Source organism: Odocoileus virginianus, chromosome 1 (assembly GCF_023699985.2).
Source record: "Odocoileus virginianus isolate 20LAN1187 ecotype Illinois chromosome 1, Ovbor_1.2, whole genome shotgun sequence".
NCBI lineage: Eukaryota > Metazoa > Chordata > Mammalia > Artiodactyla > Cervidae > Odocoileus > Odocoileus virginianus.
In genome coordinates this window covers 104,382,874-104,404,899 of record NC_069674.1, presented here as the reverse complement: position 1 = coordinate 104,404,899, position 22,026 = coordinate 104,382,874, and the positions used below count along the sequence as shown (strand labels likewise).

The 22,026-nt window shown below is 43.7% G+C and overlaps 1 protein-coding gene across 1 annotated transcript in view; it reads right to left on the bottom strand.

The window, feature by feature from the left end:
* ABCA13 (ATP binding cassette subfamily A member 13) overlaps positions 1-22,026 on the bottom strand; it is a 335,379-nt gene that overhangs the window by 36,127 nt on the left and 277,226 nt on the right. The window contains exons 53-55 of the mRNA XM_070477641.1: positions 8,843-8,993; positions 2,893-3,027; positions 788-891 (exon numbers count right to left, since the gene is read on the bottom strand). Of these exons, the coding sequence (XP_070333742.1) occupies positions 788-891; positions 2,893-3,027; positions 8,843-8,993 (390 nt within the window). The remainder of the gene's footprint in view (positions 1-787; positions 892-2,892; positions 3,028-8,842; positions 8,994-22,026) is intronic.

The following is a 22,026-nucleotide window of genomic DNA, read 5'->3' as shown; positions in this document are numbered from 1 at the left end:
GCTTCTGGCACATTTGACGTGCAGTCAGAAGCATGCACGTCTAAACTCTAAGCCTGATCTCCACTGCAGGACATACACTGCTGTGTATAAAACAGACCACCAACAAGGCCCTACTGTAGAGCGCCCAGAACTCTCCTCAGCACTCTGTAAAGACCGATAAGGGAAAAGAATCTGAAAAGAAGGGAGTATATGTATGTATAACTCATTCATTTTGCTTTACAAGAGAAACAACACAACATCGTAAATCAACTGTACTCCAATAAAAATTTAAAAAAATAAATAAATTTAAAAGAATGCTTATGAGCCAAACCACTGTGCTCACTCTCCCTCGGTGAGTTTAGGAAACCTAAGAACTGCATCACTCTGTGGCCTAGAAGACTGCAGCATAAAGCTAAAAAGAAGCCAACGATGTGGAAATCTCACCACAAGACTAATTCTGTGAGGAAGAAAATATGAGACCCTGTTTGGAAACGTGATGAGTTTTCATTTCAGCTAACTTTCATGCTGGAATAAAGGGGCTGAAACTGGTCGTGGAAGGGCCCGAGGAGGACGCCCGGCTCTCCAGACGTGACTGACGGACAGTCAGAGTGTGGTCAGTGGGGGGCCACTGGCTGCAGAGTCCCCGCCGGGCCACTCACGGGGGCGGCCTGGATGTGTAACCTGGTCCCTCCCTGGTCAGTGTCCCGACCTACGTCAGGGGTGACACATGGCATCGTGTGGCAGCGCTGTGTGGGGCAAGCGGGTCGGGTGGGGGCACTGCACTTGGTCTGGGAGCCGCCAGGCTCACCTGTGGGAGCTCAGGACCACAGCACAGCCTGCCTCAGCCTCCTTCCTCACCGCTTCCCACAGGTGCCGCTTGGAGCAGGGGTCCATCCCGGAGCTGGGCTCATCCTGAAGGAGAGAGAACACGGGGTGAGGGGTGGGGCAAAAGTCACGTGGGAATGCGCTCCCCCGGTGCAAGCAGGCAGGCTAGAGGGAAATCCAGTCCCAGCGCCAGGCCACGCTCTATGCTCAGCAGATGCCAGGAGCCCTCAAGTCTGCTGGGCTCCCCTTGGAATCTCGGGCCGGTAGGCCTGCCCTGATGCACCCCAACCTCTTTAAAACACCAGAAGCATCTACCCTAGAAGATATACAAGAGCAGAAAAAGACTTCATTGATTTCACAGCGTCAAGGACAGTGAAATTTCTTTTAAACCCGAAGCTTTCTCCTTCAATAAACACTCAAGCATCTCTTCTCTGAACCCCTTTAGAGAGAGATGTGTGTAGGCTGCCTGATGCATTTCTGTGCCCTTGCAGTCAGGGAGTACCGAACATATTTTTCTTAAGAGCTGAGGTCATCAACTGCCCCAGAGAAACAGAAGGAAAGTGGACAAAAAAAATGGCACAGAACAGGAAAGCAAATGCTGGGTCTTTCGTGCAAATCACGTGACACGGTGAGTAGTTATAAACCAACTAAGTGGAAGGCGTGATTGGCCACTTTCCCCTGAGAGAGTCGGAGGCATCGCCCCACATTTCCACACAAGGGTCGGCAGGGGGACACGTGTCTTGTCTCTGGGAAGGATGCTGAGCGTGCTTCAGTGCACGTCCTCCACCAGATACACACACTCACAGTCACCCCCGTCACTAACGCTTCATGTGGAGGATTTCAAGGGTGCCTCCAAGGACTCCGAAAGACACACACTGTCATCAAGGACCATTTTAAATGAGGAGGAAACATGCATAGGACTTGTGAGTCCCCACCCAGGTCACTGCGCCCAAGCACAGGAGACCTAGCGAGCTGAGAGTGCGATTGAGGACCAAAGTCCCATCCAATGCAGGATATGTGGGGGCAAAGCTGAGCGGAGGATCCTGCTGAAGGCAGGGAACAGCCCCACCGGGAACTCTTAAAAAAAGGCAAGCCAGCCTCTCCTCTTTTAAGAAAAGGTCTTCTGCAAACTGCAAAATCACACAAGTGTAAGCTTTGGTTACCCGGTTTCAGAAGATGCAATTACACAGTCGTCTTTGATTCCGGACCTTGGGAAAAAGTAAGCTTAGGGCAAGTAAGAGGAGAATCCAGCTCAGATTCCAGAAGACACTCCACAGATAATGGGGCCCTTTCTCCAACTCAGGTCTTCTGAATCTCCCTTAAGTGCCCCCACTGAAACGCTGCCTCCACTAAACAAACAAGAACAGGCAAAGAAAGGCTGTCTTTTGTCTCCTATACTGTTCCGTATTCCTCAGATTTCCTTCCAGTGCGAAGCCCTGGGTGGCCCTCTAATGGTTAGAATCCAGTCTATGGCCCACAAATAATGACTTCTTTTTATTATTTAAATGATACTACTCTTAGCTATTTTTGAAATGCAAAACGATTGGCTCTGTTTATTGACAACCGGGCCACCTCTAATTCATGCTTCTATCCAGGCAAACGATTAATTTCAGTGCCCATGTGGGTTATAGATGGCCCTGTCTCAGGTCCACTGTCTGTGCTCTGCTCTCCTGCTGGACGCCCTCCCCTCACCCACAAGTTCTTCCCTCCCCGTGACCCCCACCCTCAGATTCAGCAGAGTCCCTACAGCTCTGACCGTCATATCTGCAGAAGACTTAAAGCAACAGGCCAGAGGACAGGCATGCTTTGGTTTTCAGATTACAAGCGGGCTCTGGTATTCTTTTAAAATACTGTCTTTAGTGTTGAGACTTTATGGACTCTTCAATTGGATAAATAAAAGGGACTCCAAAGAGTCTGCTTCATCTCAGTAAAATTCTAATGGTATTATAGATTCTGTTTGGAAAATGTTGATTCAGGGCAAAGCATTTATTAGTTCAGATTTTTGAACACCCTCCCTGGAGGACCTCTGATAGATCAAAGCATCTTACCTGGAGACACTGGCACATCACTGTGGCATCCACTACTCACCAGTAAGAGAAGGTCGGGTTTCCCCAGCAGGGCCAGGGCTGTGGACAGCTTCCTCTTGGTGCCCCCACTGTAGGTGGCCACGGGTTTGTCCACGTGGGCTTCTAGATGGAGGCGCCTCACGAGGTCCCCAGCCACCTGAGAAGAGGAGCTCTCTGTGAGGGCACCCCATTCACCAAGGGCCCCCCACCCCGGCACCTGTTCCTGGGCCCGGAGCCCTGCTTCCTCCTGCCCTGCCCACACTCACACTCAGCCTGGCTCCTGGACACCCCCTGCCATGACACAAGGATGCTCGGAATAAACAGGCAGGAGCCCCCCTGGACAAAGCTGGGTTTTCTGAGCCTATGAGTTACGGAATTGATGGCCAGAACCCTGAGCTCCTGGGCTCAGGGAGCAGCAAGGGCCAGCAGCAAGGGGTCCAGCATGGGTCAGACACACCTCCATGCTGAGATGAGCAATCACAGGTGAGCCAAACAAGGACAAAGATGGAGCTGATGGGGGTGAAACCCGAGGAGAGGAAGCTTCAGGGGACAGGGGAGCAAGGGGGAGCCCTCAATATGCCAAGAAAGGATGACTCTTCCCCAGAGAGTGCACACTCAGCTCAGTTTAGAGAGAAGAAGAGTGGGTGTTCTGTTTATCTGCAACCACTGAGCACCCTCTAATCAGGTCCAGAGGATGGTGACTGCCTATCACCAGAGCACCTCCAGCCCCCTGGTACATCAGGCAAGGTTACCGCTCCGCTTCCTCCTCCACCTTTCAGCCCATCACACATTTATACCTCCTGGAAGCCCCAGATCCTTTCCTTCCCTCCCAGCAGAAGACAGCTCCCCACCACCAGCTTAGCTGCTTCGCACTCTTTCTGTCTAATTACTGGCTACACTGGTTCCTCTGGGAGCCAAGATGAAGAAACCTTTGTTTTCAACTATGCATGATTTTTACATGTTGTAAACAATTTTATTTAACTCTTGTGATCCTAGAAGTATTAATACAGATTTGTTTCTTTCAATATCATCATGTAACTGAACTGGTCAAGATCATACCTCAATTCAAACATCAGAGAACTGGGAAAACCTCTGTAGGACTAGGGATGAGCTAATAAGTATGTGTTCTAAATAACCCCATAAGAGCACAGTTTTAAACTCATACCTACACTTTTTTTTGATAAATGTATAAAAGTTGGGATAGTAATAATAACAGTAGTAATTGCAATGATGAAATATTAAGAACTTCTAAAAAGATTAGGATAATATTTAGGCCACCCAATAAAAACTCCTTAACATAAACTGGGGCTCCCCTGATAACTCAGACAGTAAAAAATCCACCCGCAATGCGGGAGATCTGGGTCAGGAAGATCCCCTGGAGAAGGGAATGGCTACCTACTCCAGTATTCTTTCCTGGAAAATCCCATGAATAGAGGAGCCTGGTGGGCTACAGTCCATGGGGTCGCAAAGAGTCAGACAGGACAGAACAAGTACCATTTTCACTTTTCAAGATAAACTGCTCTTTCACTTTATTTGTACAGACTCAAAATGACCCAGAAAGAATTAAGAGTCTCTGGTCTCTTAACCATGACTGGTCTAGTTGTGAAACAGTATAAATCAAGGAGGTGAAGACTTCAAGGCCCCAGAGATTCCTGAGGATGGTCTTAAATCCCCTGAGATCTGTCAAAGAATAACATCTTGAAGTCAGTAGTTTGTTCATCTTGGAAATAACATCGTTTTCCCAGATGGGTTTATAGGTATTATCCCTTTCCATAGCTCCATTAAGTATAATAATTTCAATTAACATAAAGTGCCTGTGTGCCAAGTTGCTTCAGCTGTATCCAACTCTTTGCAACCCCATGGACCACAGCCCACCAGGCGCTTCTGTCCATGGGATTCTCCAGGCAAGAATACTGGAGTGGGTTGCCATGCACTCATCCAGGGGATCTTCCTGACTCATGGATCGAACTCGCATCTCTTACCTCTCTTACATTGGCAAGTGGGTTCTTTACCACTAGAACCACCTAGGAAGCCCCTAACATAAAGCAAATGAATGAAGTAAAAAGTTGTTCAAACAAAACAAGTGATTCAAGACAGACAGAAGTGTGAAAGGCAGTCCTGTGAGAGGGAGGCAGAGATATGATGGCTGGAATCAGAGGAGTAAAGACTGCGGTGACTTTTCCCTTGGAGAGGGTCTTCCAGAGAATAAAACCAGCCCCCAAGTAGACATTCACAGAAAATGAAAGGAGGCAGCCAGGAAGGCTTCCTGGAAGAAGAGGCTCTGTCTGTGAACAGGAGGACACTGGGAAGGCAGAGTCTGCTGGGAAGCTCACTCCTCCTGGAAGGCAGCGCCGCCAGCTGTGGGGCAGACAAGTGACGCACTGGGAAAATGACCTCAATGGAAGCTGATGAACAGAAAAGTGAAATAAGAGAATCATAAAAGTAGAGCCTGTTGCTATAGAAAAATGCACTGCAGCATAAGAGAACTTCTGAACAAACCTACCAAACTATTACTGATAATTTTTATGAAATCAGGAAACGTGTGTCATGCTTTTCCAGTTTCACAAAAGGTTAAGTGTTGCAGCCTTCAAATTCTGGACTGGTTAACCATAGCAAAGAATCCAGAGTATACAGGAATGGACATATTAGTCTGATCCACTTTCGGAATGTCACGTTTTCAGAAAAATAACTGAAACGGTCTAATAGGAGGTGTTTTGTTGCAGTCTATCCTGCACTTAGTACTCCTGTCAAAATAATGGCAAACGTAATGCCTTAGTCACTGCGGTTGCAAAATACCATCTAAACACCAAAATGCCAATAGTTAATGGAACCCCTCTCCACTACTAGGTATTTTCTTGCCATAAATTCTAGAAGTTGTACTGCACTTAAGGCAAGAATTTGGGATTATTCACTTCTATTGCCTCAATCTCTAACCATCTTTAACACATAATGGCACTTCTATAAATATTATTTGAATCAAAATAAGTTGCCCAGAGATTCATACAACCATCCATTTGATTCCAAAGCCAAAATTTTTCCACAAGCTTATGTGTCAATAACCACATTGAAATGTTCCATGAGATTAAAAGATCCAAATGAAGAGTTAAGTAGAAAACAGGAGCAAAGGGCTTAAGGCAGAATGCCTTCCTTCTGATCCTCTATTTCCTTCTGGCCCCTGTCTCTCTTGTCTTATAATTTCTAGCTCCTTCTAAGAAAACTGTGAATAGAAGAAAATTTGGGGAGACAAGTGATATCTGTGGAGACAATAAGTAGAAAGATGCAGTAGGGTTTTTCCCTGAAAGGTGTTTGCTGGTATTAACAAAGAAGAGATGGCTAAGGGCCTACCTCATCTATTCCAGGGAAAACAAAAATACAGAAATCCCAGCCCTGTCCCACTGGCAGTGTGGTTTGGTGTTTTGAATATGACTCTAACTCTGAAATTTTCTTACATGTGTCTCTAGCAATCCAGACCATGTTATAATCATTTTGTTATAACTTCATGTAAGTTTTTAAAAATTGGATTAACTGAATTCAGGCTCAGACAGGGATACAGTCCAAAACCATGCAGTGTGGACAATGGGGGGAAAAAAAGTTAAATGATTACATCAATCTGCTGAGCCTAAATTCAAGCTGAATGAAGACAGCATCCTTTTCTTACCAAACTGAACTTTTGGAAGGTCACGGAAATGGGTGACACAACCATACACTGGAGACCCCAAGCTGGACGTGAGCAAGGACGCTGGAGCACAGTGGCAGACCCAGGGGGGCTCTGAGGGGGGACGCTTGGGGGCGGACCCTCCCCGGAGCCAGAGGGGCCCTGCCTCCAGAATCACAGAAGACAGAAGGGCGGGTGTCGTGTGACAGTGGGGACAGGTGGAGAAGAGGGCCCAGTACAACGCAGACACCAGGAGGGCATCCTTCGGGATCTGGGGGTCCTGAAACCCAGCACAGCTCCCTGGCAGAGGAGCCCTGACATAATCTCATGATGTTTCCACTTCTTCAGCTACCCACGGGGTGCAGAAAATCAGACCGAGCCATTCGGGGCACTGGAAACTCCATCTGACCGACCAGCCACCCAAGTGTGCCGAGAACCCACACTCTGGAGTTTGTCTGCCCTAAAACAAACCACCCACATCCCAGCCACTGGTTTGGGTGGCTTCCTATCCTGTTGGTGTTCAGTCACTAAGCCGTGTTCGACTCTTTGAGACTCCGTGGACTGCAGCATACCAGGCTCCTCTGTCCTCTATTTCCCAGACTTTGCTCAAATTTATGTCCAGTGAGTCAATGATGCTATCTCGCCATCTCATCCCACCATTTCTGAAAAGAGGAATACACCCTGCGCAGCTCCAATGGATGCTGTAAAACAGAAGAGTGCCTTGTTCACAATAACCAAACCATTGTTTTCTGCTCTTTTATAAAAATCCCTTCTGGTCACGTAGTGATGAGCGCATTGGAACAGACAAGCCTCTTCTATATTTCACATATTTCTAAAATTTACAGGAGAGGGGAATTTGTCATCAGGGGAGCTAATTCCTCTTGGAACACATGTGCTGACATCTTAGAAACCTCTGAGCAAGCAGCAATCCTGTCTGCAAAATCACTTGCCATTTCATGAAAGAAATGAAGCCAGTTCCTAATTGGCGACCATTAGGATAACTTTTCTCTGTGGAGGCACTCAGCACAGCGAGCTAAGACAGGTAAGGATCAGAAGTGATTGCTCTGGAAGTCAGCAAGCTTCACTGTCTTAACAAGAATGCTTTCAAAGGGCGTGCTTCCCCAGGGACAACAGAGGAGCTAGCTTAGAGCACTTGCCAAGCATCCACCTCTTTAATCAGAAACCAGCCAGGGGAGCTGGCGGAGATGAACACCCATTAAAGGCTGAGCCAGCGACTAGCCCTGGATGTCAAGAGCTGCTTAAACTGTGGTGAGCAGGGTCCTTTGGGCGGACACATGTCTTTGCCTTATTGAGATGGGAGGTGGGTGAGTGGACTAGCACCCCTCTAGGGACATGGAGAGATCGCATTCTGGTTTCACTTAGAGGCACAGAGCATAAATAAGAAAGGAAGGCTGTGGCATGGCACGGCAGCACAGAGAATGAATTTTCATGGGCCAGTGAAGGCGACGGCTGTGGGTTTGTCTCCTGGGAACCCCATGATTGCTCCATCTCCTGCAGAAGCTCATTGAAAATGCATCCCACACGCCCCTTATTTCTGCTCCAACTTCAGAGTCTAGACAGGCAAGCAGCACCCCGCACCCTCCACAGTGAGGTGCAGAGGAGGTAAAACCACGCCCTGAGCACCTGTCAGTCTGAGGCTGCCCCCTGGCCTGAGTTGTCAGTCAACACTGTCAGCTCCGCCTCGCTGGCCGCAGCTGGAAGCAGACAGAGGGCGGCTGCTTCTGATTCTCTCAGGGGCACCCACTCCCTCAACCCCGGAAGGGAAGGGGGATTCTGTGGCTCCCCACACACATCTGTCCCCCTGGGCCCCCAGAAAGGAGATGCAGAACCCTCCAGAAAGGAGCCCAGGCATGCGGCTGGCAGCCCGCCCAACAGGAAGTCATCCTTTCCATCCACCCAACAAATCCACACATGAGCTAAGTCCTTCTTCACAGGCCCTGGGTATCCAAATCTATGCTATTTGCTCTTTAATATAAATTAACAGCCCACTAAAAGTAAAAGATGCTTGGTGGGGGAGGGGGTCCTATAGGAAACAAGACTGCAGATGGCTGTGGGCTTTCACTCCTACCCACGGCTTCTTCTCTGGGCAGGGACCTATTCTAAATATACATCATGAATATAACACAGACATATTTGTGTTAACTGCAGTGTGACAATATTGGAAATATATTTCAGGGACACTTCATCTGACACCGTAGAGCCTCATCACAGGGTGAGAGAGCTCGCCTGGGACCCGAGATGTTGCCATGCACTCCTCTGCTGGTCCCTCCTTCCGGAAACCCTAGGAGGCTCTTACCTTGGGGATGGACTGCTTTGGAATCCCATGGAGGCAGCAGTAATAGCGCAGGTGCTCCCAGCCCGTCAGGAGCTCGTCCAAGGCGTCCTGCTGCGGACAGTAGCCAACGCGGATGCCGGCTGCACCAGCAAGAGACAGAGTCACGTCCTCTCTGCCAAGAGAAGCAGCAGCATACAGAAAATCCGCTTCTTAATCCAGACACACATCACCTGTTTCTTAAATCTGGCTCATCAATCACAAGTCTGCTGCAGTTTGTGCTGTGTACTAAGTGCATGCTAAGTCACCTCAGTCATGTCCAGCTCTTTGTGACCCTATGGATTGCAGCCCTCCAGGCTCCTCTGTCCATGGGATTCTCCAGGTAAGAATACTGGAGAGAGGTTGCCAAGTCCTCCTCCAAGGGATCTTCCCGACCTAGGGATCAAACCCACGTCCTTATGTCTTCTGCACTGACAGGCAGGCCCTTTACCACTAGCACCACCTGGGAAGCCCTGTTGCAGTTTGTTTAATGCAATCAGTTAACTTAGTATAAACGGGTTCAATGAACTAGCAGTCCATGTGTGGGTAGGACAGACCTAGCTCTAACGCCACAAATGCTCTGCGTGTCAAGAACAGGCATAAGGCATAGAGCTTCCCAGCATCATCTGGCTGCACACAATGTTTTGTTTGTGACTTCCAAGAGTCTGTTTCCCCAGTCCTATGGAACTTCTGCAATCAAATCCCACTGGACTCCAAAGTCAAATTCCCTGGGGGTTTGGCAACAATGGCTATTGCTTCATAAATGGCCATCACAGCTATTATTCCCCCAACCAAAACAACTTGTATGAACATCTAATAAATCCATGGTGAGGCTATCACTCAGTGTCAGATTTTTTAAAAATCACTTTTATGATAGCAGTAATATATATACCTGATTGAACACAGAGAAAAATAGAGATCTAAAAGAAAAGCTCATGGTCTCAGCCCTCAGTTACGGTCTACCATTAATATTCTGTTAATCCTTTAAGTGCAGCAATGCTCCACGAGTACATGCTGAGGTTTATACACAATTGTACGTACTTAAAGGAAAAGAGCTCCTGTTTTATTCTAATTTTACTATTAATAGATACTCATCATGGACATTTAAAAACTACTCAAATGTGATCACATTTAACATGAAACACTGACATCTTTCTATGCATTTTTACATAGATAGAATCATAAAGTCTATAAATTTTCCTGAGAACAGTTCAGAAAGGAAAATTTACAGCTTCAAAATGAAACATTATGTAAAGAAAAACTTGCCGAGAAATCATGACTACTACAGAAGCTATAATGAGCATCTTTCATTAAAAAAAAAAAAAGTGAATCTACTCATTCAATGACTGAAAAAGCAAAATGGCTGTCTGAGGAGGCCTTACAAATAGCTGTGATAAGAAGAGAAGCCAAAAGCAAAGGAGAAAAGGAAAGATATTCCCATTTGAATGCAGAGTTCCAAAGAATAGCCAGGAGAGATAAGAAAGCTTTCCTCAGTGATCAGTGCAAAGAAATAGAGGAAAACAACAGAATGGGAAAGACTAGAGATCTCTTCAAGAAAGTTAGAGATACAAAGGGAACATATCATGCAAAGATGGGCTCAATAAAGGACAGAAGTGGTATGGACCTAACAAAAGCAGAAGATATTAAGAAGACGTGGCAAGAATACACAGAAGAACCGTACAAAAAAGATCTTCACAACCCAGATAATCACAATCATGTGAGCACTCACCCACAGCCAGACATCCTGGAATGTGAAGTCAAGTGGGCCTTAGAAAGCATCACTACAAACAAAGCTAGTGAAGGAGATGGAATGCAAGTTGAGCTATTTCTAATCCTAAAAGGTGATGCTGTGAAAGTGCTGCACTCAATATGCCAGCAAATTTGGACAACTCAGCAGTGGCCACAGAACTGGAAAAGGTCAGTTTTCATTCCAATCCCAAAGAAAGGCAATGCAAAAGAATGCTCAAACTACTGCACAATTGCACTCATCTCACATGCTAGTAAAGTAATGCTCAAAATTCTCCAAGAGGGGCTTCAGCAATACGTGAACCATGAACTTCCAAGCTGGTTTTAGAAAAGGCAGAGGAACCAGAGATCAAATTGCCAACATTCGCTGGCTCATCAAAAAAAGCAAGAGAGTTCCAGAAAAACATCTATTTCTGCTTTACCTACTATGCCAATGCCTTTGACTGCTGTGGAAAATTCTGAAATGGATGGGAATAGGCAGACCACCTGATCTGCCTCTTGAGAAACCTGTATGCAGGTCAGGAAGCAAGTTAGAACTGGACATGGAACAGCAGACTGGTTTCAAATAGGAAAAAGAGTATGTCAAGGCTGTATATTGTCACCCCGTTTATTTAACTTATATGCAGAGTACATCATGAGAAACACTGGGCTGGAGGAAGCACAAGCTGGAATCAAGATTGCCAGGAGAAATATCAATAACCTCAGATACGCAGATGACACCACCCTGATGGCAGAAAGTGAAGAAGAACTAAAGAGCCTCTTGATGAAAGTTAAAGAGGAGAGTGAAAAAGTTGACTTAAATCTCAACATTCAGAAATCAAAGTTCATGGCATCCAGTCCCATCACTTCATGGCAAATAGATGGAGGAACAGTGGAAACAGTGGCTGGCTTTATTTTGGGGGGGCTCCAAAATCACTGCAGAGGGTGACTGCAGGCATGTAATAAAAGATGCTTACTGCTTGGAAGGAAAGTTATGACCAACCTAGACAGCATATTAAAAAGCAGAGACATTACTTTGCCAACAAAGGTCCATCTAGTCAAGGCTATGGTTTTTCCAGTGGTCATGTATAGATGTGAGAGTTGGACTATAAAGAAAGCTGAATGCCAAAGAATTGATGCTTCTGAACTGTGGTGCTGGAGAAGACTTTTGAGAATCCCATGGACTGCAAGGAGATCCAACCAGTCCATTCTAAAGGAGATCAGTCCTGGGTGTTCATTGGAAGGATGGATGTTGAAGCTGAAACTCCAATACTTTGGCCATCTGATGCCAAGAACTGACTCTTTGGAAAAGACCCTGATGCTGGGAAAGATTGAAGGCAAGAGAAGAAGGGAATGACAGAGGATGAGATATTGGATGGCATCACTGACTCAATGGACATGAGTGTGAGTAAACTCCGGGAGTGAGTGATGGACAGGGAGGCCTGGCGTGCTCCAGTCCATGGGGTCACAAAGAGTCAGACACAACTCTTTGCAGCAACTGAACTCTTTGAGCAACTGAACTGAACTGACTGAATGTTTTAATCTGTATTTAAGTGGTACAAGTACCTGGTAATAAGTAAACAATTCAAGAAAATTTGGTTTTGAGTAAAATTTTGTGTAAAATTTTATGTTTCCCATTTCATTTTGCTTTTGTTCCTAATCTTGTAAGCATTAATCCATCAAACAGTTTTTCCCTAAATTTTAAATAGCAAAAGTTTATTTCAGCCTGATTTTTGCTACTCTTTAGAAAATATGTTCATCTGTTCAATCACTCTTAGGAACTTTCTTTATCGGTGTATTTAAGAGATTTCACAAGACATATAGTAGTGTGCATCTTTTTCAACAAATTTACTAGCATATTAGAATTTTTTATTTTAATACGCAACATCAGGTTTTATTTTGAACCACTGCCTCTGGAAAAACTTCACTCAAAAACTTTTTTCTATCCTCTTTTTTATTTTTCATGGTGGTAAAAGACATAATACAAAACTTATCATTTAGCCATTTTACATTTTAAGTATAAAATTTAGTGGAATATTAAAAGCATTCTATGCAGTCATCATTACTATTAACATCTAGTTCTAGAACATTTCCAATATCCTCAAAGGTAACCTCATAATTCTTGGTATATTTAAAATAAAAGAAAACAGAAACCTTAATCAGAGTTAGTCGAGGTGGCTCAGACGGTAAGAAATCTGTCTGCAATGTGGGAGACCCGGCTCGATCCCTGGGTTGGAAAGATCCCCTGGAGAAGGGAATGGCTACTCACTCCAGTATCCTTGCCTGGAGAATCCCATAGACAGAGGAGCCTGGTGGGCTACAGTCCATGGGGTCACAGAGTCAGATATGACTAAGCGACTAACATATATAGGAGACCAGCAGGGGGCGCTCTCAAGCCCTGTGACAGCGGCCTAGCCCACAGGGAGAAGACTTCCTCTCTTCCCACCTGGACTCAGCCAATGGAAAGTCAGCTGTAGGCTCCTTGTTACTGCCCCACCCACCCTCCCTTCCACTCTATAAAAGCTTTCTTTTCTGCATCTTCACAGGGGGACTTGCCAATGCATTGCCATGGTTGCAGACCCCAAATTATAAGTTCTTCGATGATCCCCAAAACCCACCCTTGCTGGAAAAATAACCAGCAGTCTATTTGTTTTAGATCAACATGCATGTATGAGTCATGCCTCATTTCCCTGTCCCTCCAGCCCCCCACCTTCTTTTTTAATCACCACTTTGCATTTTGTAGATGTTAAAACTAAACCCTGCCTTGAACTGACTACAGAACCAGTTCTAAGTTAAAACTAAACCCTGCCTTGAACTGACTACAGAACCAGTTCTAACACCTTTATGTGGCCCATACAAGTCTGCCATTGTTTTCATTCTTTAACACTTTCACACAAAGATAAAATGACAATATAAAAAAGGAAGAGGGGAAGTTATTACTTTTTTAACTAATAGGTTTAATTTTTAGAGTGGTTGAGGTTTATGGGAAAGTGGGATAGAAAGTACAGGAGGATGAAGGAGGTCACGAATCAGCCCTCCAATCATTATCTTCATTGCTGTGGCACATTGGTTAAAACTGACTGATACTCCTGTTAACAAATGCCCACAATCCACACTGGGGTTTGCATTTTGCATTGAGCATGCTGTGGATTTTGTCAGAGTCATGATGTCAGGTACCCACAGAAGCACACAGGTCAGGTTCACTGCCCTAAACTCTCTGCACTCTGCCTGTTCACCCCTCCTTCCCTCTTCCCTGGAAACCACTGAACTTTTATTGTCTCCATAGCTCTGACTCTTACAGATCACCATAGTTGAAATTAGTTGAAATTACACCAATATATAGTCCTTCCAGATGGGCTTGTTTTACTTAGTAATAAGCATTTAAGTTTCTTCCATAACTTTTCATAGCTTAATATTGAACTGTACTCCTAAAAATTGTCACAATGGTGAAGTTTATGCTGTGTGTGTTTTACAACAAATTTTTAAAAGGTATACTATGCAAACGGTATCCAAAAGCATTTTTGAGTGGCTATACTAGTATCAGACAAAATAAATTGTACTATAAAACTTGATAAGACACAGAGAAAAACACGTAATAATAAAAGCATCAATTCCTTGGGAAAATGTAACAAATAGTAACATGTTTTTACCTTAGAACAGAGCCCCAGAATACATGAGGAAAAACTTAAAGAAGAATAAACAATTTAACAATAAAAGTTGGGATCTTCAGTGTATCACATCTGATAATGGATAGAAAAATCAGACAGAAAAATCAAGAAGGAAACAGAGAACCTGAATAACACTATAACCAACTGTACCAAGAGACTTTTATGGAATTCCTCACCCACAGCAGCAGATGGACATTCCTTTCTGACGCTGTGAAGACATTTTCCAGATAGAATATTTGTGAGCTTATGAAAAAAATCAATAAATTTTAAAGGATTGAAATCATGGACTATATGCTTTCTGACTACGATAGAATGAAATTAGAAAAAGAAGGAAATTTGAGAGGACCACAAATATGTAAAATTTAAATGACATGCTCCCAAGAAACCGATATGCCAAAGAAAGAACTTTATGCCAAATAAAGAAAACAATAAAATAGTATGAGATGGCTAAAATAAATACAAAACATATAAAAATTTATGAGATTCACTTAAAGGAGTACATATAGAGAAAGAAACAGTTGTAATATATATATTAAAGAAAGTCAATTTCAAAACAATAACCTAACATTCCCAATAAGAAATTAGAAAAATTACAGCAAGCTAAATCTAAAGCAATCTGAAGGGAAAAAATAAAATCACAACAAAAATGAATATGAAAGAAATATGAAAGATAATAGGGAAAATCAACAAAACAAAATGTTGGTTCTTTGAAAAAATACAACAGGATCCACAGGCTAGACTGACCAAAGAAAAAGGAGAGAAGATTCAAATTATTGAAATCAAAATTAAAGAGGAGCCATTAGTGTTAAACTAAAGAAGAGGCATTAGTATTAAATTTACAGAAAATAGAAAAATTTATAAGGGAATACTGTAAATATTGTACAACAAAAAATTAGATCCATACCTCATCCCATATGTAAAAATTAACTCACAATTGATAAAAAAAAAAAACTTCAAAAATTATGAAACCCCTAGAAGGAAACATATGCCTGAATCTTCTTGATCTTGGAGAAAGCAATAATTCCTAGATATGACACAAAAAGGATAAGCAACAATAGAAAAGACAGCATCTATTCAGACTCTACTTTAAAAAAAAAACTGTTAGAATGAATCACCAAATTCAGTAAAACTTCAGGATTCAAAATCAGTGTGTAATATATGAATTCTTTAAGCAGATGAGAGAAATCTTTCCCAGTATATATTGTATATCAAGTCATCACCATATGTACTTTAAACATCTTAAAATTTTATCAATTATACCACAATGAAGCTGAAAAAATACAAAAAAGATAAATTGCATAAAACTGAAATTTAATTTTTTTGTGTTTCAAAACACCATCAAGAATATAAAAGATAACCCATGCAACAGGAGAAAGTTTTTGTAAATCATATATCTAATAATGGGCTGACTCTAGAATGTAAACAACTCATACAACTCAATAATAAAAAAAAGTGACCCAATTTGAAAAATATTCAAAGGATCTGAATGTATATTTCTTCAAAGAAGATGTACAAATAACCAATAAGCATAGAAAAAAACGGCCAGTATCATTAGTCACTAGAGAAACACACATCAAAGCCATAATGACATACAGTTCACATCCCATGGGATGGCTATAATAAAAACCAAGAGACATGGTAAATGTTGGTGAAGATGTAGAGAAACTGGAACCCTCATATATGACTACCAGGAATGGTGACGCTACTTTGGAAAACAGTTTGGCAATTCCTCAAATGCTATGCTTAGATACCTAGCTATACAACCCAGTATTCCACTTCTGGTTATACACTCAATAGATCTGAATACATATGTCTGATAAAATATGTCCATTAATGTTCACAGAAAGTGAAAGTGAAGTCGCTCAGTCGTGTCCAATCCTTTGGGACCTCATGGACTGAAGCCCACCAAGTTCCTCTGTCCATGGGATTCTCCAGGCAAGAGTACTGGAGTGGGCTGCCATTTCCTTCTCCAGGGGATCTTCCCCACCCAGGGATCGAACCCAGGTCTTCCACATTGCAGGCAGGCGCTTTAACCTCTGAGCCACCAGGGAAGCCATGTTCATAGAAGCTTACTCATAAAAGCAAAACAAGGAGAGAACTAAATGTCCTTCAACTGATGAATGGATAAACAAAATCTGATAGATTCACACCACTAAGTACTGTCGTCATAGAAAGGAGGAAAGGACGAACTCAGGCTACAACACAAATGAACCCTGGAAACACGCAGGCAAAAGCAGCTAACACAAAAGGCCACACACTGCGCGACTCCGTTTACACAGGCGTCTGTGACAGGCAAATCCACAGAGACAGAGAGGAGACTGACAGCTGCCAAAGGGGGGAGGACAGCAGGGAATGGCTACTTGACAATGGGGATCTCCCCGGCAGTCCAGTGGTTAAGACTCCACCCTTCTACTGCAGGGGGCACAGGTCCGATTCCTAGTGGGGGAAATAAGAGCCTGTATGCCAAGCAGCATGGCCCCAAAAAAAGTGATGAAAATGAAATGGAATTAGTAGAAATAGTTGCATAACTTTGTGAATTACTAAAAACCACCGAATTTCTACACTTAAAAGTGTGAATTTTATGGTATATGAATCATACAGCAAAACAGTTTGTCAGTATCTGCAAAGGCTGAAAATGCATCTGATTCATGCGAATAGCCATGTTTCTTACTATGTATACAACTGGAATGCCTTATATGTTCCCCAAGAAATGCAATGATGCGAAGAGCTGACTCATTGGAAAAGACCCTGATGCTGGGAAAGATTGAGGGCAGGAGAAGAAGGTGGTGACAGGATGAGATGGCTGGATGGCATCATTGACTCAATGGAAACGAGTTTGAGCAAATTCTGGGAGATAGTGAAGGACAGGGAAGCCGGGCATGCTGCAGCCTATGAGGTCACAAAGAGTTGGACATGACTGAGCAACTCAACAACAATAAATGCTCACAACACATCTCTGTCAATATTAACCAAGTGAACTACTGCAACACATTTGTGAGATGGATGCATCTCACAAATAAAACACTGCCGGAAAGAAGCCACTCACCAAAGCATATGCTGGATGATTTCATATCTATGAAGTTTACAAACAAAAGAACTATAATCTAGGGTGATAAAAGTCAGAATATTGCTTTAGTTTAGATGAGGGCTCTTGACTGAGTGCATGATGGTGGTTTCTCGGTCCTGGCAAAGGTTAATTTCTTGCTTATGTGCTTATCTGGGTGGGCTAACATTGTGAAAACCCACCAAGCCTTATATACTGAGAAGTCCTAGGTGTTACATATCTCAATGCAAAGTTTCCATTTTAAAAAATGTTGTACATATTTAATTTATAAGACTCCCTGCTGGCTCAGACAGTAAAGAATCCACCTGCAAGGCGGGAGAACTGGGTTCAATGCCTGGGTTGGGAAGAGCCCAACCCAGGAGTTGGGAGTAGGGCATGGCAAGCCATGCCAGTATTCTTGCCTGGAGAATCCCACGGACAGAGGAACCTGGTGGGCTACAGTCCATGGGGTTGCAAACAGTTGGACGTGACTGAGTGACTAAGCACAGCACACAACACAATTTTTAGTGTTTAAGAAGTGAAGTGAAGTGAAAGTCGCTCAGTCGTATCCTACTCTTTGCAACCCCATCGTCTATACAGACCATGGAATTCTCCAGGCCAGAATACTGGAGTAGGTAGCCTTTCCCTTATCCAGGGGATCTTCCCAACCCAGGGATTGAACCCAGGTCGCCAACATTGCAGGTGGATTCTTTACCAGTTGAGCCACAAGGAAAGCCCAAGAATACTGGAGTGGGTTCAGTTCAGTTCAGTTCAGTTGCTCAGTCGTGTCCAACTCTTTGTGACCACATGGACTGCAGCACGCCAGGCCTCCCTGTCCATCACCAACTCCCAGAGTCTACTCAAACTCAGGTCCATTGAGTCAGTGATGCCATCCAACCATCTCATTCTCTGTCTTCTTCTCCTGCCTTCAATCTTTCCCAGGATCAGGGTCTTTTCCAAAGAGTCAGTTCTTCACATCAGGTGGCCAAAGTATTGGAGTTTCAGCTTCAGCATCAGTCCTTCCAATGAATATTCAGGATTGATTTCCTTTAGGATGGACTGGTTGGAACTCCTTGCAGTCCAAGGGACTCTCAAGAGTCTTCCCCAACACCACAGTTCAAAAGCATCAATTCTTCAGCACTCAAGCTTTCTTTATAGTACAACTCTCACATCCATACATGACTACTGGAAAAATCATAGCTTTGACTAGACGGACCTTTGTCAATAAAGTAATGTCTCTGCTTTTTAATATGCTGTCTAGGTTGGTCATAGCTTTTCTTCGAAGGATCAAGGCTGCAGTCACCATCTGCAGTGATTTTGGAGCCCAAAAAAATAAAGTCTGTTACCGTTTACACTGTTTCCCCATCTGCCATGAAGTGATGGGACCAGATGCCAGGATCTTAGTTTTCTGAATGTTGAGTTTTAAGCCAATTTTTTCACTCTCCTCTTTCAATTTTACCAGGAGGCTCTTTAGTTCTTCTTTGCTTTCTGCTCTAAGGGTGGTGTCATCTGCATATCTGTAGCCTATCCCTTCTCTGGCAGATCTTCCCAATCCAGGAATCTTACCTTAAATTCTGCAGGAGTAAGTTTTCATGGTTTCCTGTAACAACTTTCCCCATCTCAAGTCTTTGACAATTTAACAATATGAAGCTTGTATGAATTTAAACATTCTAACCATCTAAAGAGATGGAATAGCTTTTTTTTTTCATTTATTTTTATTAGTTGGAGGCTAATTACTTTATAATATTGTAGTGGGTTTTGTCATACATTGACATGAATCAGCCATGGAATAGCTTTTTAAATTACCTTTTTCAATATTCAGTGGGCTCAGGACTTTCTGCCCACACCCTGCCTGTAACCCTGCAGTTGGTATCTTTGAATTTGGGAAAGTAGAAGTGTTATTTACTCAGTTGTGTCGGACTCTTTGAGACCCTCTGGACTGTAACCAGGTTCCTAGTCCATGGGATTCTCTAGGCAAGACTACTGGAGTGGGTTGCCACGCCCTTCTCCAGGGGATCTTCCTGACCCAGAAATCGAATTCATGTCTCTTATGTCTACTGCACTGGCAGGTGGGTTCTTTAGCACTAGTGCCAGTGTTGGTATCTCTGAACTTGGGAAGAGGTGAACAATTGTGAGTAGGTGAGTGATGGTGGGCTGGGGAGGCAGGGGTCCAGCCATGGAAAGAGTCTGGTCTTTTTTCTTTTCAGACTTACTTGTTACTTAGCCCAGTGACTGCTGCCTACTCTCTAGTCACACAGGACTGATAGTTTTTAACTAAGGACAAGATTTCACAATGGAGCGAGAAAAAGCACTTTTACCCTCTCCATTTGGAGCAGGGCATCTTCTGCCTGCTATGCTAAAAACGTTTGCATTTGCTCTGAGTGAGAAGGAATCACCTCCCTGCTCACATCCGACACAGGCTGTTCATCAGTTCTACAGCTTTTATTATGAGTTGGCATTCATCCCTGTGGGGCTCCTGAACCACAGTGGAGCTAGATACTCAAACAGCATTGAAGACACATGAAGTCAAAGCATGTCAAGGTTTAGCTTAAATACCTGCTGCTCTGTAACTAGAAAACATTTTTTATCAAAATTTGGGGGGAAATAAGGGCCTCGAAGGGATCAACCTGGCCCCTCAAGTTCAGCTTGAACATAACTCACTTTCAACGACATCAAGTTATAAACCAGAGACAGAGTGGGCACAGCCTTGTGAAAACACACATCTATACCATTTTTCAGGCTTCCCAGGTGGCGCTAGTGGTAAAGAAGCCACCTGCCAATGCAGGAGACGTAAGAGAGCCAGGTGTGATCCCTGGCTCAGAAAGATCCCTGGAGGAGGGCATGACAGCCCACTCCAGTATTTCTTGCCTGGAGAATCCCATGGACAGAGGAGCCTGATGGGCTACTGTCCACTGGGTCACAAAGAGTTCGACATGACTGAAGCGACTTAGCACGCATGCACATACCATTTTCCTAGATTCAACGGCTGGATCTCATATGCAAAGCAGAAACAGTGATACGAATGTGGAAAGCAAACATATGAATGTCAAGGGAGGAAGGGGGGATTGGATGAACTGGGAGATGGGATTGACATATATACACTACTGATACTGTGCATGAAATGGATAACCAATGAGAACCTGCTATGTGGCTCAAGGAGCTCCACTCAATGCTTTGCGGTGACCTGAATGAAAAGGAAATCCAAAAAGGAGGGACACGTATATGTAGAGCTAATTCACTTCACTACAGCAGACACTAACATAGCACTGCAAAGCAACTAGACCCCAATAAAGGCTACTTTAAAAAGAGAGAGAGAAAAAAAACACCCTGAATGTACAAAAGGGCATCATGTGACAACGAAGCTATGGAGTAAGGCCAGAGTACAGGACCAAACCAGAGTTCATTCCAGCTGACCTAAAAGAAGATGAACCTATGGATATTAATCTCCCAACTCATCTCTGAGCGATGCTAATCAAACATTTTCCAAATCAAAATCACTGTCAGTCACATCTATGTGCTATTGGAAAATGCTCACATCTATTTTTCAGTTTCCACATACTTGCATTTCAGTTATCTTAAACTAGTAAGGAAGGTCATAACACTGTATGCTTTATGCTCTAGTGCCGATCGGAAAGGCAAGACATTTTTCAGTTGAAGGTCTGACATAAGAATGAACTTTTAGTGGCTTTTACCACGATGCATGCTGACTAGGCTATTTTTCTCTTTATTTAATAACAGGGCACAAAATTCTGAAAATTAAATAAAATGTCTGGAGCATTCTGAGAGGTCTTTACCAAACCAGTGGTTTAATGCTGGAAAAGGTTTTACCAGGGTTTCACTTTTCACTTCAGGCAGTTAATTTTCTTTGTATTATCAGCAGTTTGTAAGCTGCCAAAATAGGTCAAAAAGAGCTAAGAAAGAACTGTTTGGTGGCCCTGGTTTGATTTGCTTTCCTGTCAGTATTTTAAACCTGTTTGCCCTCAAAATGCTTGACGTTTTGCTGACACCGTCCACATTTCACTGCAAGGTTACCCACTAATTCACCCCCACTCTGCCATCAGGAAAGTTCAGGGCTGTCTCCACACATGATTCCTGAACAACTGGACTGAGACAGTCTCACTAACTCCTGGACATGAGCCCCGTGTCAGGAGAAACCCTGAGCCCAAGAACAAACTCAATGACCAGATTTCCAGGAGCTGAACCCCCATATCAGGAGAAACCCTGAGCCCAAGAACAAACTCAATGACCAGATTTCCGGGAGCTGAACCCCCATGTCAGGAGAAACCCTGAGCCCAAGAACAAACTCAATGACCGGATTTCAGGAGCTGAACCCCCATATCAGGAGAAACCCTGAGCCCAAGAACAAACTCAATGACCGGATTTCCAGGAGCTGAACCCCCATGATGACTTGATGTGGTTTTAGGGTGAACATGATGCTGACATGTTGCTTTGTTTCTTCAATGGGAATCAATAACATGTTTTAGCGCCTTCTCTGAAGACAGAATAAGTTCATTCCTCTGGTTCACACATGAACACACAGACAACACATAAACACACACACTAACACAGAGACACATATACACATAAACACACAGACATACCACACACACCACACATATTGTACCGTCTACTACAAGTAGAGTTCTCTCAGGTCCTTCAGATCAATATTTAAACACAAGCACACCTGCAACATTCAGAGAACATGGTCACTCTTTTAGGGAGTACTGAAGCTA